This window comes from Mirounga angustirostris, unplaced genomic scaffold, assembly GCF_029215605.1.
Source record: "Mirounga angustirostris isolate CCGP_5_RB_7025 unplaced genomic scaffold, mMirAng1.0.hap1 SCAF_4, whole genome shotgun sequence".
Lineage (NCBI taxonomy): Eukaryota > Metazoa > Chordata > Mammalia > Carnivora > Phocidae > Mirounga > Mirounga angustirostris.
The window spans coordinates 126,727,696-126,745,301 of NW_026991712.1; the positions used below are offsets into that span (position 1 = coordinate 126,727,696).

Below are 17,606 nucleotides of genomic sequence, written 5' to 3' on the forward strand. Positions count from 1 at the left end.
GACTTTGACATTGTATAGATATTGAATGATCACTTAATTTCATAGATTAGAATTTATAACTGTGGAATACTTTTATATTGAGATTTGGAGATTAGTTCAATCTTATTTAATAGTGGAATACTCTTTCTTATATTGAGATTTGGAGATTAGTTCAATCTTATTTAATAGTGGCTTATAACAAAAAAGGTGATTGATAATAACTTAATGTAAGTTAGTCATCTTAAGTTATGAAGAAAGAAAAGATATATTTTCCATTTTAAGAGGAATAACTTTCACCATTCTGTGAGCATGAATCAGTAACAGCTGACGATCTGATCTTTGAATGCAGCAGAGTTGGAACCCTTTCAAAATAGAAATCTAGCCAATTTTCAAGAAAAATCACAATGTTTCAGTTTTGAACTTTAATGTATTTGGAACATATGCAGCAGAACACTTTCTTCTTGCTATCTCCTACCAAACTAATTATGTATACCACATTAATTTTTCCCTTATGTTTGGCAAGCTCAAGTATATGGTAGAATTGCCTGATTCATGTTCACCACTTTTAATGGTAAGATCAAGATTAAAAGTATTTAAGATAAATTTTATAATTTTCTCTCAAAGAAAATATATGCAAAAATGAAAATGTTTCATTCACTCAACAAGATATTTATTGAACACTTACTATATGCCAGGCTCTTTTACTAAGCCCGAGTGTGAGTGATACAGTGGTGAACAGGATAGAGAAAGCCCCTATCCTTAGAGAGCTTATATTCCAGTAGAGGTGGTGGTAGGAGATGATGGGGATTTCAAATTCATAAATGAACTGTAGAAAATAAAACACGTAATGAGAATGGAGTAGCTCAGCTGAGATTGGGATGATAGGAAGATTTGGGAGAAGTCTAAATTTATTTGGTGAGTAGCCCCTAAAGTGGGAAAGGCTTGGCATATTCGGGAAACAGAAATGCCCGTGTGGAAGGAACACAGTGAATGTGGGTGGTAGGAGCTGCAGTTAGAGAGGTAGACAGAAGCCACATTAAGTAAGCCATTTAGACCATGAAAGGAGTTTCAGTTTTCCCTTAATAGGGAGTCTTTGGAGGATTTTAAGTGAGAAAGTTTAATGATTTGACTTATTTCAGAAAGATCACTCTGGTAGTTACAAGGAAAATACCTGTAAGAGGGCAGGAGTGGAAGCAGGAAGCCAGGGAGGGAGCTATTTCAGTATCTAGTCTCTTAGGGAGGTGGAGTGCAGCCAGTGAAGAGTGACTGGGCTGGGGGTGTGTTCCTGTGGCACCCTGATTGCACGTGCATGTTTTCATACTTAAGCACTTGGGGTTCTGAAAGTTAATTTCTTTGCAATATCATAGATTAATATGGACTCTGTAAGTCTTAAGAATGTCAAATATTACTAAAATTAAAAAAAAATGGGGAAGACAGTGTTAGCTCCTTCAACTTCCCTTGGTTCTAGGGCATAAAATACACTATATTGGGAAAAATTTAAGTTGGTAACTTCAAGTTCTGTGGATAAATTCATGCCAGATGGCTCTAATTTCTTTGCTTTAAAGCTTATACTACATCAGGATATGAAAACAATTAAAAAGCTCTTTTTAAATATGTACTCAATAATTATTTTAAGTTATTTTTAATGAAAAGAATGAACATAATTGCCTCATGATAAAGATAAAATGTGTCTGCTCTAACTTACTGGTTTAAGTAGCATATTTACTGAATTTTTTTTTTTCTAGTCACATTGTTCTGATGCTTGCAGACGATATGGCATGCAACCCTAGAAATCCCAAACCAGCTACGGTGTTTAGTCACAAGAATATGGAACTAAATGTGTATGGAGATGATGTGGAAGTGGATTATAGAAGTTATGAGGTAACAATGTTTGATTTAGCAACATTTTTGAAATGTAGTTATCATACTTTTAAACTCTAAAATAGTGGTAGAGGGCGCCTGGGTGGCTCAGTTGGTTAAGCGACTGCCTTCGGCTCAGGTCATGATCCTGGAGTCCCTGGATCGAGTCCCGCATCGGGCTCCCTGCTCGGCGAGGAGCCTGCTTCTCCCTCTAACCCTCCCCCCTCTCATGTACTCTCTCTCTCATTCTCGCTCTCTCAAATAAATAAATAAATCTTAAAAAAAAATAGTGGTAGAATAGTCTTATTTTTATTTCTTTAGACTTTGTACATAATTGTCACTGAAGCCTTGAATATAATTCTGTCTCGAGTTCATATTAAGGAGACAATACATGAGTAAAACTAACACAGCATGAACATTTCATATATGTATCTAGGATAGGACAACTTTATTTTGGCTTTTATATTAGAGTATTTTAGTGAGGTTTCAAATGTATCAACTTTTTTTAACAGTAAATGCATTGTTTGTCTTTCGTATTTGACCTAAAATGTCAAGTTTTGTATATTTAGTATATATATTGAGGAAAAATTAAAATGATTAACAAAAAACTCACCCGTAATTCCACTACTTAGAGGTAATCACTTTTGATATGCTTCCAATGTTTTTATGCATATGATTAAAAATTAAAATGTAAATTTGAAAAATGGGATTATACTGTATTTTCCCCTTTGAAACTTCATTTTAAATTTAATAGGTAGTGAAGATGTTTAAAATTTGAAATCTTCCTTGGTGAAGTCTTCCTCAATAATCCTTCCCCTTTTACCAAGCCTACCAAAAGTAAGACAATTTTCTGTGTTCCCAGACCTGTTTTGAAGCGATTTTAAAATCTTATCTATCTCCTCCCAGCCTGTAAGCTCCTTGAGGATGTGGCCTATGTCTTATGTATCTTATACCTAGCAAGTACCTAGCTTTTGAAGGCACTCAGAAATGTTTGTTCAGTAATTAAATGTGTATGAATGTTGGACGTTCTACTTGTTGATTTAGTCATCATAAAATATAAACCAAAAAGAAGTCCTATTAAAACATTTAGCATTTTGCTGTTTTCTGGGGAAAAATATAAACCGAACATAATGCACATGTGCACAGAAACACGTACATACACATATAATTTATATACTCATGATCTAGGGGAAAGTTGAACAAGAAAGCTAGATAAATTTTCTGCTTTTAAATTTAGATCTGGGTAATATGACTTTAAATATGCTTTCGAAGAATCCTAGAGGTCCACAAATTCCAGGTTGGGAAATCTGGTTTAAAGTGTGATGAATTTTTTACATGTTGAAGATAGCCCTAACAAAATTTAAGTAACAAAATACATTTAAAAAATCAAAGATACACAATTTGGGGATTATTTATGGAACTGTCTTTATGGTTTTATTTTTATGATTCATTATGGACCTATCTTTCAAGGTTTATCTAGAATTCACTAGGTAGTTGTACCAGTCAACTGCAATAGTTATAATGTTGCTGAATTTATTTACAAGTTTCTTTATTTTGTATTTTCCCAAAGAATTACCTATGAAGACATTAATAATTTTTAAATTTTGGGCAATATTTTGCATAGCATTTAAAGTTTTAAATTTAATTAACTGATTTTTCCCCAGGACAGTTTCGTTAGCTGTTAGGATTTAATGGAAGCAAGTTAACTTTGAGGTATATATTTAAATAAATATATTTTAATTGAGTTATATTTCGCTTTATGCTTTGTTTTCACTTTATGCTGAGTAACATATAGAGAAAGAAGAAGGAATGCTTTTGAAAATAAAAAAAAAATTAATTACATTTCCCCTGGTTCTGTTTCATCCCCTGATTTCTTCTTCTTTTTTTTTTTTTTCAGGTAACTGTGGAGAATTTTTTACGGGTATTAACTGGAAGGATCCCACCTAGTACTCCTCGCTCAAAACGTCTTCTTTCTGATGATAGAAGCAATATTCTTATTTATATGACAGGTAATTTGAGAATTTAGATATTTAGAAATAGAATATATTGTGACTCTCCTCAAGAAGAAATCTTCATGGAAAGAAATTTAAACACCTTAAATGAATTTTGGTTAAAATAATTTGTTTTGTAGTTCTCTTTTCTCATATGACAATTTGAAATGATATTTGGAGACAGTATAACATTTTATACTGTCCCTCAGTTTATTATCTCTATTTTTTTTTTTTTTACTATTACCCTGGTAAAGCTTGTTACCTTTTATTTAGTATCTCTGCTATAGCCTTGTTGCCTTCACTTTTGTCTCCTGTTAATCATCCTACTGAAGTAGTTAATAAAAATTGCAAATCTGTCCTTGATTTCTGTAAAACTTTACAATGGTTTCCGGTTGATGGAGTCTCATATTTTAGTGTGTATAAAGATTATTTGAATGCAGATACTCAGGTCTTTAAAATTCTGATTTAGTTTTGGGTCAGGGTAGGGCTTATGAAACTGCATTTTTTTGTTTTTAAGATTTTTTGACAGAGAGCGAGAGAGGGAACATAAGCAGGGGGAGTGGGAGAGGGAGAAGCAGGCTTCCCACTGAGCAGGGAGCGATGCAGGGCTTGATCCCAGGACCTGAGCTGAAGGCAGACGCTTAATGACTGAGCCACCCAGGTGCCTGAAACTGCATTTTATTTTTCCCTTTTTTTTTTTTTAAAGATTTTATTTATTCATTTGAGAGAGAGACAGACAGAGAAAAAGCATGAGCAGGGGAGAGAGGCAGAGGCAGAGGGAAAAGCAGACTCCCTGCTGAGCTGGGAGCCCAACATGGGGCTCGATCCTAGGACCCTGGGATCATGACCTGAGCTGAAGGCAGATGCTTAACCATCTGAGCCACCCAGGCGCCCCCTGAAACTGCATTTTTTAATATGTTCCCCACATAGAAGCTGTAATAGTCTTTTGTCTATACTTTGAGGAATATTAGAGATAAAGCCTTCATAATATAGTTTAGTTTTATTATTTATTTAGTTATATATATAATATATAATATATATAATAATATATACTATTATTTAGTGATATTATTTGTTTCATTTTAGTTCTTGCACTTTCTCTAATTTTCTCCTAGGACTGTTTCTGTCCTCTAAACATTTACTAAAGCTATTGCCTTTGTTTATTGATGTCTTCTCAGTTCACTTTGTCTGCCTGATTATTCCTTCTCTTTTCAGTCTTAGCTCAGGAGTCACTTCCTTTGGTAATTTTCCTCAGTAAGCCTAGGTTGATCTATGTCTCCAATTGCCTGGGACAGTTGTCGTTTACACCTGTTATCCTAATGTAATCATTAATATTGCTTCCTTTTTCCCTCAGAAGTGTCCTGGTATATATTTTATAATGTGCAGAGACACTTCTTACCTCCTTGGCTGGTGTAGGCTCTTCTCTTTGCACTCCCATGTTAATCTGTAGTTTCTGTATGCGTATTTAACTTAACTACTTTCTTGTTTGGATATTTATTGCCTTCATTAGATTTTGAATTCCAAGATGTCATTGATAATGGGGTTTTCACCTTTTTATTTCTAGTGCTCTGTTTTATGGTGGTATTCAGTACATGTGAATGTTGATCAAACAATATTTAAAAATGTTTTCGGAGGGCATTCCATTCAACCGATGATAAAACATTTGCAGAATGGTTTTTAGATGTCACACAGCAGGATGGTTACTGACTTCTACTTGGTGGTTTACTTTTCTTTGTCTATCATGTTGCATTTACTTACAGCTTTTCAAATTCAATTAATTTATAAACTTTATAAATTAACTTAGCAGAGCTAAGTCAGGAAAATTTTCATTTTAGTTTTTCTGACAGTTATAAGAAATTTTCAAGCATTTGTGGCAAATATTATGAAGTACAGTCTTATAGTATAGCTTTATCTGATATACTAAACTAAAGGTTATACAACTTTTTTTCTAAGTCTTTGGATACTCTTTCAGGATAACTCCAGGTACAGAAGAAATTCCAGTAGTTAAAGATAGGATTTGATGAACTGTGGCCCATGGAAGGGTTGCCTGTTTTAGAAATAAAGTTGTATTAGGACCAATTGTATCCATTTGTTTTACATATTGTCTATGGCTGCTTTTACACTACAATGGCAAGAGTCTAGTAGTTGCAACAGAGACCGTATGGCCCATAAGTCTAAAGCATTTACTACCTGGCCCTTTACAGAAAATTTGCCAACCCATGTAAGAGCGTAGGAGGGCTGACAATTAAAATGATCATAGCTAATATTTAATGAGGCTTACTTCATCTCAGGCAGTATTGTAAATCAGCGTGTGTATGAATTCATTTCATCCTTACAGCAATCCAAAGATTTAGGTGCTGTGATATATAGTTTTGTGGGTTGTGCACTGCAATAAGTGTTTGGCTACGGGGTTGAGTGGGAGCTGCAATCTAGTATATGTTTACACATAGTAAGCTGTGTGCCCTGCCATAGAGTTCTAATGGGAGGAAGAGAGACATAACTACTAATCACTTTTGAGCTCACAGAACTGCATATATTCAGAGGGGCCACTGAAATAGACAGATTTTTCTACTTTGATGCCCTGTGGGAAGTACCTTCAAAAAATCCACACAAAGGAGCTTTATAGGCATGCTAATGATGGTGCTGACATATTTCTTACTTCACAGCGAGGGAAACTGAGGCATAGAAAGATTAAATTATTTACCTAAGTTAACCCAGTCATTAGGTGGCAAAGCTAGCATTTGAATCCAGACAGAATGGCTCTATCTGTGCATTCTAAATGTCACGGTCTTCTGGTCAGCTCTCATGGGACAGTGGTTGACGGTAGTAAAAATTTATATATGAGAACAACACTTCCTAGTAGTATAGCATTCCAAGTGTACACAGTGAGTAGTACTAGCATACTATGGGACCAGCTAGTGTTTGCAACCCCTTTCTCACCAAAATGTTTGCCTGGTATTTGGGAAATTATTTATCTCTAGAAACTCACTTCTGACAAAACAATGGAGCCAGTGCAAAAATATAAATGTGCTTTTATAGAATGGAATGATAGAAGAATTTGTGAAGATATTATATCTGCTATTTTTTGCACAGTCTATCATGATTCCATTTTTAATTGGTGTAATAGAAAATTATTCTTTTTGTTTTCATAGTACTTTTCATTTTAGAGTATAAAATAACAAATGATATTAAAATATTGCCATGAATGAGTAAATGTTTATATCTGGATGTATGCAGTTTGCATTGAAAAAAATGCATGTATTTGATCTTTTTGACTCTTCCTACAAGGACATGGTGGAAATGGTTTCTTGAAATTTCAAGATTCTGAAGAAATTACCAACATAGAACTTGCAGATGCTTTTGAGCAAATGTGGCAAAAAAGACGGTAATTAGCAAATGACTACTTTTCATAAGATAAATTAGTACCTAATTTTTCCATGGTTAGTAGATTTGTAGATCCTATTTTATGAGATTTTAACTTACTTTAATAACTTCTTCTACTCTTTTAGATTTATGTTTGTTATTTCTACTGAACTATTTTTAAAAGAAACCTAGGTGTTATTAAAGAGCATAAAAAAAGTTAACCTTTTAAGATCATCTCTCTGTTATTTAGCAGTGTTTTTGGAGGAAATAAGAGTCCCACCAATCAAGTTCCCCATTATGTAGGGGGATTGTGAACATATATTTATTTTCCAACTTTAGCCTATTGTTACATTTTGTACATTCTCTGACTCTCCACATGATAGCAATACATTATTTCTTCTTTGGAAAAAGTGCTGAAATTATGATTAATATAATATTTGTAACCTAACTCACATTAAGAATGATATATTGTTAGTAATCCATGGTAAGCACCTCTCTAGTTGAAAGTTGTCATATGAACGTGAGTGAATATAAAGCAGTAGAAGTGCTTTTAACTTGATTACCTTCAATAAACACTTACGGGTTACCTTCTAAACACATGGTGCAGGAAGGAATATGATGCTTATTCTGCCTTCACAGTGTTTAAAATCTAGTGGAAAAGAGAAACGTGTATACGACTCTTCTACAAATTAAATGTAAATATTGAATTACATGTATAAGCAGAATGAATGGAAGTGTCAAAGGGAAGCTTTTGCTAGGTACTGGTTTTATCTTAATTCACAGTTTACATTTACTGGGTGTATACTAGGTGCTAGGCGCTGTTTTATATATGCTGTCTCATTTAATTTCAATAACAACCCCATGAGGTATATATACTGTTATTATTCCTATTTTCACACATGAGTAATTTGAGGCATAAATAGATTCAGTAACCTGCCAGTCCAGCACTGGGACTCATTCCTAAGTGCTCCAGTCGTAGAGCTCTTTGAATTGTTTTACACTACTGCCTCTCATAACCTTAGATGTTTCTGATCCTCAGGGGCCTCCACAGATTTTTGTCTGAGAACAAATATGTCATATGAATTGTTTCTTTTATCACCTGCTTAGTTATTGTGGCCCAAGATTGCTTGCTTTCTTTTCTAGGTGCAATGTTAGCTGTTTACCTAGATCCAGTGTCTGAGAGAAACCTTTGAAAAACGTTATCTGCTCCCTAGTTTCACCAGCTAGGCAGCACATTCTAAATACAGAGCCGATTATGTTATTTTCACTTAAAAAAAGCCCTAGTTGGCTTCCTCAGACTTACAAGATAAGATCCATACTTCATATGGGATACTACATGGATTGACCCTACCCTACCTTTTTTTTTTTTTTTTGAAGATTTTATTTGTTTATTTGACAGAGATAGAGAGAGAGCACAAGTAGGCAGAGTGGCAGGCAGAGGGAGAGGGAGAAGCAGGTTCTCCGCAGAGTAGGGAGCCCGACGTAGGGCTCGATCTGAGGACCCCGGAATCATGACCTGAGCTGAAGGCAGCTGCTTAACCCACTGAGCCACCCAGGCACCCCTACCCTATCCTACCTTTTTGAAACTAATTTCCTCCATTTCTCCAAATTTACTGTAAATCCTAACTACATAGTACTATTCCCCTTTTCTGAAACAATTCTACTTTTTCAAATTTAGGTGCCTTAGTAGAGCCTTTTTCCTCTCCTGGAATGTGCTATTCCTTTCTTTGTTAGTTAAAATAACTCACCCTTCATTGCTCAGGCCGGACATCACCTTTCTGTGACGTGCCTTTCTTTACATTTCCCTCTCTTCCTTTCTCAGTGCTCTTAGAGCACTTTGACTTTGTTAGACTCTAAGCTTTATGAAGACAGGGACTGCTGCTGTATCCTCAGCTTAAGATCAGGCGTATTATAGGCTCTAATAACTATTTGTAACTCTTACCACATTCCATTTGGTTAAATGAAGTCTCTCCTCTCTTCCAGTTAGATTTTAAGCTTTTTGAGTATGGTGACTAAGTCATATATGTTTTTTCCTGAATCTGGCTCATTTTCTAGGACAGCTGGGGTGCCAAATAAGTGTTTTTTGAATTGAGTATTCATTTGGATTCTGAATCATGTGGCCAAGATGAGGGAGGGGGAGAGATTTGGGGCAGCCACTTTGTGGTACAACCTGTTGAGGTAGTTTCCTTGGACAGGATTATAGCTTTAATATTTCTAATATCAAATTTGTATTGGGAATTCTGAAAACTCACAAATTTTTAACTAATGAAATGAGTAAGATATGCTTTTAACATCTTCTGTTATGCAAGTATTATAAAAATATTGATGTTTGACTAACAGCATGATTCATGTTAAAGATAGTACCACTTTTCTTTCAGCTACAACGAGTTACTGTTTATTATTGATACTTGTCAAGGAGCATCCATGTATGAACGATTCTATTCTCCTAACATAATGGCTTTAGCTAGTAGCCAAGTGGGAGAAGATTCACTCTCGGTAGGTGCATATTTCCCATTTGTAAACTGCATTGTCTTTGGAATATGTAGCTATTTTGGAAATCACTTATATGCTTTATAAATATATCTTAGACTTTTTAATACCTTAGAAGGAAATTTTGATTGCATTTAAAACATTTTCTTATAATGATGCTATTAGACGTATACTTCTTTTTTCTGCTTTGCTTTTAAAAAATTTTATTAAAGTACAATTGACTACAATATTGTGTAGTTTCAGGTGTACAACATAATCATTCAATATTTGTATATATTGCAAAATAATCACCACAATCAGTCTAGTTAACATTTATCACCAGACCCCCCCCAAAAATGTCACCATACATAGTTAGAGAATTTTTCTTTCTTGTGATGAGAACTTTTAAGGTTTACTTTCTTAGTAATTTTTAAATATGCAATACAGTATTATTAACTATAGTCACCATGCTGTACATTACATCCCATGTCTTATTTATTTTATAACTGAAGTTTGTCCCTTTGACTTCCTTCACCCATTTGGTCTATCCTCCACCTCTCATTTCTGGCAACCACCAGTTTGTTCTCTGTATCTGTAAGGTTGGTTTTTGTTCTTTTCGTTGTTTTTAGATTACACATATAGGTGAGATCATATGGTATTTGTCTTTCTCTGACTTACTTCATTTAGTATAATGCCCTCAAGATCCATCCATGTTGCCACAAATAGCAAGATTTCTCTTTCTTTCTTTTTCTTTCTTTCTTCCTTCCTTCCTTCCTTCCTTTCTTTCTTTCTTTCTTTCTTTCTTTCTTTCTTTCTTTCTTTCTTTCTTTCTTCCTTTTTTCTCTTCCTTCCTTCCTTCCTTCCTTCCTTCCGTCCATTCTCTTTCTTTCTTTCTTTCTTTCTTTCTTTCTTTCTTTCTTTCTTTCTTTCTTTCTTTCTTTCTTTTTCTTTCTTTCTTTCTTTCTTTCTTTCTTTCTTTCTTTCTTTCTTTCTTTCTTTCTTTCTTTCTTTCTTTCTTTCTTCTTTCTCTCCTTTCTTTCTCTCTCTCTCTCTTTTTTTTTTTTAGTGCTGAATAATATGCCATTGTATATGCTTTGTTTTTTTGTAGCATCAACCTGATCCTGCAATTGGAGTCCACCTTATGGATAGATACACATTTTATGTCTTGGAATTTTTGGAAGAAATTAATCCAGCTAGCCAAACTAATATGAATGACCTTGTAAGTATTTGCTTGATTTGATTATAGCACATAGGTATGCTTAATGTGATAAGTGAAGTCCTTTACTCCCTGTACTGACAGGGTACTGTTTCTTATGTTGAATGGTAACCTTTTAAACTGTTTTTGAAGATGGTTAAGCATCTGCCTTCGGCTCGGGTCATGATCCCAGGGTGCTGGGATCGAGCCCCACGTCTGGCTCCTGGCTCATCGGGGAGCCTGCTTCTCCCTTTGCCTCTCCCGCTGCTCATGCTCTCTCTCTCTGTATTTCTATGTCTCGAATGAATAAATAAAATCTTAAAATAAAATAAATTAAACTGTTTTTGAGTCTCCCTTTACAGTAATCTCTCTCTCTCTTTACTACAGGAAGCCTAAAGTTTAGCCCAGTTAACTTGTTACTTTCATTCATTTGCTCATGCTCTTTTCTCTACCAGAAATGTACTTTTTTTAGATTCAGCTACTGAAATTCTACCTATTCTTTGGGTGTCAGATCAGACCCCCCAAAGGGGGGTCTCTACCTCCTCTAGGAATAGCTGCATAGTTCTTCCCTGTTGGAATTTAAGTAAGATAAATAAAGTTTTTCAGAGCTTTATTTCTCTTTCCTACCATTTATCATAGTCTGCCTTTTTTTGAACTTATTGAGTGTGAGTATTAGGACATTTTTGGAGGAAAAGGACTTTCTCTTACCTAGTTTTGTCCACCCTTGAACTTCTAGTACAGTGTGGTTTTTTTTTTTTTTTTTTAGATTTTATTTATTTATTAGAGAGAGAGAGTGAGTGAGAGAGAAAACACAAGCAGGGCGAGCAGAGGCAGAGGAAGAAGCAAGCTCCTCACTGATCAGGGAGCCCGATTCAGGCTCGATTCCAGGATCCCGGGATCGTGACCTGAGCTGAAGGCAGACACTTAACCGGCTGAGCCACCCAGGTGCCCTAGTACAGTGTTTTGATGTGGCTTCTTGAATTTAGTTCAGTCTTTTTTCCTGACTTTTCTATGCTGATTGTATCCTTAAATAAATCTACTTTGAAGTTGCTATTGAAAGTAGGCATAATAAATAAGCTTGAAATAGCAATTCTGGATTGGATAATTACTGGGCATATATGACTTTCACTCTTTTTTTCATTAATTTATACCCTGTTCTTTTATTCATAAACATTTTTTGAGCTTTGGCTAAGTGCCCGCCACTGGCTCTATCCTAGTGAAAGAGGCAGACACTGTCTCTACCTTCATGGAGCTTCAAAGTGAAAGGAAGGCTGAGTAGACGGGGCTTGGGACTCTTGCACATCAGCCAAGCTGCTTTGCATTGATGTCTTTTATCAGATAGAAACATTTTGGTAATTTTCTTTTTCATTAAAGAAGTTCTGCAAAATTCTAAAAACCACTGTTATGAGCTATCATATTTGATAACATAGAACTACTTGCTACATTTTGAAGATACATAATTTGATGCCTGTTAAATCTTAATGTGAACTTGTTATAATGCTACTTTATAAGAAAACTATAGTCACCTACGTTCATTACTTTAGTTTTTAAATTTATTCCCATTTTAAATTATATATTGTATATTTTATTTAATATGTGATACACTATGTCAAAAGTTTACAGCATATGCACTTCACACTTCAAATGTCTAATGGATTTTTTTAAAAAAGAACTTATTCCTTTGAAATCATACAGGAAAGACTGAAGAAACTTATGTTTTATTTGTTTATGTGTTTTTTCCCCCACAATTGCTGTATAGTTTTTAATAAACAGTCCTCACTAATATCTTGTGCCCTAGTTCTGTTTTTTTAATTGAATGATGATCATTTTAATCTTGTTCAGTAAGGATGACCCATTTCTTTGAAGTTAAATATTCTAGTGATTTGATATATCTTAAGATGTTATGGAATAATACCTATTCTGTTTATTATGTGTGTATAGGAAAATTTGTTGGGTATCAGCTGTATTCAGAGTACAATATTAGGAGCTTTAGGAGCAGCAAAATTAGAAGACATGGTCCTTGGCCCCTTAACAATTTATAGTGTCATTGGTAACAGCTGAAAAGCACATTTATAGAGTATCACCTATTAAATGAAGTCTTTGTATCTTCCAGGTAATGTTCTTTCTTCTGTGAACATGTAAATTTTGCTATGTACCTTTAAGATGCTTTTAATATCGCTCTGTACTTGTTTATATTTGTGACGTTCCCTCGAGGCTTTGAGGTTCTTAAATAAGAAGTAAAAGGACCATGTGTATTTGTAGATTCTCAGTGAATATTTGGAATGAATGAAAGGACATGACAACCATGCACATTTGTATGGTTCCTTTAAATACAGTGGGTTTGGTGTTTAAAATTTTTCTTGAAAAAGGTAGATTTTCAGGTTTGGAAGAAGAGAAGTATAGCATACTCTAGGAAAATGGAATACCTGCAGAGGCACAGAAGTTGAAATCCTTGTCTTCAATAGTAAGCATGTAATCTGGCTAGAGTATGAAGATTCTGTAAGTGAAGGAGATTATTAAAAATTAATGTTGCTGAGGCTAAGGAAATCAGATTGATAGGATAAAATATCTTGAAGGAAGGAATAACTTCATAGAAAGTGGAAGTATGATCATTTTAGCAGCAGGAAGATAATACTTTTTATCTTTTTTTTTTTTTTTTAATTAATTTATTTGACAGAGAGAGAGAGATAGCAAGAGCAGGAACACAAGCAGGGGGAGTGGGAGAGGGAGAAGCAGGCTTCCTGCCAAGCAGGGAGCCTGATGCGGGGCTCGATCCCAGGACCCTGGGATCATGACCGGAGCCGAAGGCAGACGCTTAACGACTGAGCCACCCAGGCACCCAATACTTTTTATCTTGTCCCAAGCTCATTCACCTATGCTTTTCCTGGTTTCTTCTGCTGGTGCCTAAGAAAGCCCACCAAGTTGCTTGCTCATACAGGAATGCCTTCAGTATTCATAGGACTTCAATCTTATCTTTGTGTATTTTGTTTTATCTTTTACTATGTTTCTTCAACCTTCAGTCTGTATTGTCCTTCCTGTTTGGCATTTTACTTTCTTGTAAAGTAAGTTTGGCATTTTACTTTCTTGTAATGTAAGTTTGGCATTTTACTTTCCCCATCCTTTTTGCCTTCAGTGCTTCTTAATTTATATTTGATCTCTTCTTTGTATTTCCTTTTATTGTTTTCCTGAACCAGGAAGGTATTGTGTGATATTAGGCCAATTACTTAATCTTTCTGAGCTTTAGTTTGAAGTAGAGATAATAATCTTTATATACCTCAAAGTTATTGGTAGTTTAAATCAGAGTATCTACAAATTGCTTTGCACAGTGCTTGGATCACTATGCTTCATAAATTCTAGCTGCTCTGCCCTTCCCCACCCATCTCCCATCATATTGGTGATTATCTATGCATATTGTCTTGTCTCCATAGGTGGGCAAGTGCTGTGGGCTGTAGACGCTTACTAGCAGTCCTGTCATGGTTTTCTTCGTACATCCTGTGGTTCTGCCAAACTAGGTTATTTGCCTTACACATCTTTGCAGCTGCTCCTTGAGAATGTTACTTTTCATCTGTAATCTCCCTTTTCCTTCAGAATGTAGCTTAAATCCCACTCCTTTTTTCTTATCCTCACGCTATGAAAAGTTTATCCTTTTCTGAAGTAGAACCTGTCACCTTCTTTTTCTACCTTGTTATGTTTATTCATCTCTGACTTGACTTAAAGCCTGAGGATAGGACCATGTTCTGTCAACTTTTGTATCCTCTGTGGAAGATAACAGTATGAAATATATGTAGTAGATATTTTTTCTGCTTTGCTGAATGAATGAGTACATGTCTGTCCTTGGTAATTCACTAATGTGGAATATCGGGGATATGATTAACACAGACATCATCATGAGATCTGTGTGAGATGAAGTCATGGTTTTCAGGCTGTATTCTTTGAGCACTAGAGTATCTGGAGGTGCTTGGATTTATTCTCATTATGGCTAAACTAAGAAAGTTACTGTTCACTGAGATGAATGTAGATGCAGAAAAAAAGCAATTCTTTTCATAGTGTTACATGTAAGTTCTCAGTAAATTTAAAGTTCAAAATATATTTTGTAGCATATGATGCAAAAAAGTGAAATTTTTTTCCCCCTACCTGGCTAGCTTCCCTTTTTCTCACCTGCTCTAATGTCTGTATAGCTTTCTTAGAAGGTCAAGTACTACTATAGCATTGAAACTTTAATCTTTAGAATCAGTAGCTTCTTTAGGTTGGGAAAGCTTTGAGAATACACTACAGTCAGGGTGCTAAGTGGGTCAGTCAGTTGAGCGTCTAACTCCTGGTTTTGGCTTAGGTCATGTTCTTTGGGTCATGGGATCGAGCACCATGTTGGGCTCCATGCTTGGTGGGGCGTCTGCTTGGGATTCTCTCCCTCTCCCTCTGCCCCTTCCCCTACTCACTGACTCTCTCTCATAGATAAATAAATCATTAGAAAAATACACTACAGTCTACTATACTGTATTATTGAATTGATAAAAGTTGTATGTGTATGTGTGTATTTATTATTGTTATATATATGTTTTTCAGTTTCAGGTATGTCCTAGAAGTCTCTGTGTGTCTACCCCTGGACATCGCACTGATCTTTTTCAGAGGGATCCTAAAAATGTCCTGATAACTGATTTTTTTGGAAGTGTACGGAAAGTGGAAATTACAACAGAGACTATTAGTTTGCAACCAGATTTAGAAATCGTGGAAAGCAGGTATTCATCTTGAATTAATATTTTATTAGAATATTCTAGTCTCATAATTTGTAAATTTTTATGTAACATGATGTTACATAATATTAAGAGATGAAAGTTGTTGTTTGTTAATAAAATTACACATTTCTACCCAATCTTCACCTTATGTAGGCCCTACGCCTTTCAGGTTTATGGGCAAAAGCTATAAATATTAAGGGGAAGCTACGATCATGATTAAGATTATGTTGTAGCTCCAAAATACAGTGTACATAGTAGTGATTTGAGGCCTGCTCAAAAGGAACCAAAACTTGCCTTGTAAGTGGCTGAGATCCATACTTTTCATTAGTGGAGGTATGTATAATGGTTCATAAGAGCCTTCATGAAAGGGCAGGTGTGCAAATGTTTCGAACATTAATACTCTAATGAGCGTGTATGCTTTCACCTATTGCAGTAGAAGGTGTTACCTGAAGTGACATTGAGTAGGGAAGTTGGCAGCTGGGCATTTAGAGTGTAATAAGGGCCCTAGGAATCTGGCAGATGTAAGGCAGATAAACATAAAAAGGGGAAGTGAGTGCCAAAACTATGTAGGTGCCAAATATATATTTTAGACTATAACACAGTGCTTCCATGTTCAGAATTTCTGTGGGTTCCAGCAATCTGGTTACTTCTCTGACTGCCATATATTTTGGTTCCTAGAGTCTGGGTGGTTTGTGAGCTGGGGTTCAGTGGTATCTCGGGCTTTTCTCTAGTGTTATATTCTATTAATCTGGAACAATTTATCTGGAGCTATTGTAAATTTGGAGTGACCCTCTCATCAACAGGTGCCACTGTTTCTGCTTTATTTAGGGGCTCTTGGTAATTCATTAGGGAAAGGATGGGAGGTATACACCAGGTTCTCCTTTCTTGGGGGAGTTGATGCTGTGTGAGTGTGCAGTGAGTGTGCGTGCATGCACACGTGTAGATGTGTGTGTTTATGTGTGTGAGAACGCACAAGCAGGAGAGAAGGAGATTGAGAAAAATTGGTTGATTTGGAGTATGTGAATTTTAGAAATATTTATAATGTTTCATTTGTTTTATTTCCCTGTAAACATTTTTAAAGGCAAAATACTTTGTTAGGATTAAATAGTGTCTCCGTTAATAGCCTCTTTCTTGAAATATATAGATGATATATTTTACTAGCATTAAACTTTGTTATTTGTGATTATCTAATGCTATCTATTGGAAACTCATACTCCTAGGAACTTTTCTGGACTGCTAACTGGCAACATAAATTACTCTCAATTTTGAAAATTTCAAAGACTTGTAATTAAGCTTACACATGTTTTAGGAATAAATTTAAAAATTAGCACAAAATGCATTTTTTTTGAAGATTTAAAATTGATATTATTAATTATTTCCTATTCTGGATATTCAAAGCCTTGGATCTTTTCTTTTCCAATTTCCTATAGCTATTGGCTTAAAAATATTTTTTAAGACATCAGATGAGGGACGCCTGGGTGGCTCAGTCGGTTAAGCGTCTGCCTTCGGCTCAGGTCATGATCCCAGGGTCCTGGGATCGAGTCCCGCATCGGGCTCACTGCTCTGCGGGGAGCCTGCTTCTCTCTCTGCCTCTGTCTCTCATGAATAAATAAATAAAATATTAAAAAAAAAAAAGACATCAGATGATACTCTACAGCAATATCACTTTTATTTGTTATTTTGTTATATTTTTTAAGATTTTATTTATTTATTTGAGAGACAGAGACAGAACAGCATGAGCAGGGGGGAGGAGGCAGAGGGAGAGGGAGAAGCAGACTCCCTGCTGCTGAGCTCCATCCCAGGACCCTGCGATCATGACCTGAGCTGAAGGCAGATGCTTAACCGAGTGAGCCACCCAGGCGCCCCTTATTTGTTATTTTAAATACTGAGTTTCAGATTACCCTTGTGAAATAGCTAAACCATATGTTAATACTTAGCAACTAAAATTGAAATGTCTTTTACCAAATTTATTTTGTAATTTTCCTTGAATTTAAGCCTATGAGATTATAAGATACA

The 17,606-nt window shown here is 35.4% G+C and overlaps 1 protein-coding gene across 1 annotated transcript in view; it reads left to right on the plus strand.

Moving 5' to 3' along the window:
• PIGK (phosphatidylinositol glycan anchor biosynthesis class K) overlaps nucleotides 1-17,606 on the plus strand; it is a 119,851-nt gene that overhangs the window by 30,085 nt on the left and 72,160 nt on the right. The window contains exons 4-9 of the mRNA XM_045897392.3: nucleotides 1,725-1,860; nucleotides 3,737-3,848; nucleotides 7,119-7,215; nucleotides 9,572-9,689; nucleotides 10,771-10,881; nucleotides 15,421-15,593. Coding sequence (XP_045753348.1) covers nucleotides 1,725-1,860; nucleotides 3,737-3,848; nucleotides 7,119-7,215; nucleotides 9,572-9,689; nucleotides 10,771-10,881; nucleotides 15,421-15,593 — 747 coding nt within the window. The remainder of the gene's footprint in view (nucleotides 1-1,724; nucleotides 1,861-3,736; nucleotides 3,849-7,118; nucleotides 7,216-9,571; nucleotides 9,690-10,770; nucleotides 10,882-15,420; nucleotides 15,594-17,606) is intronic.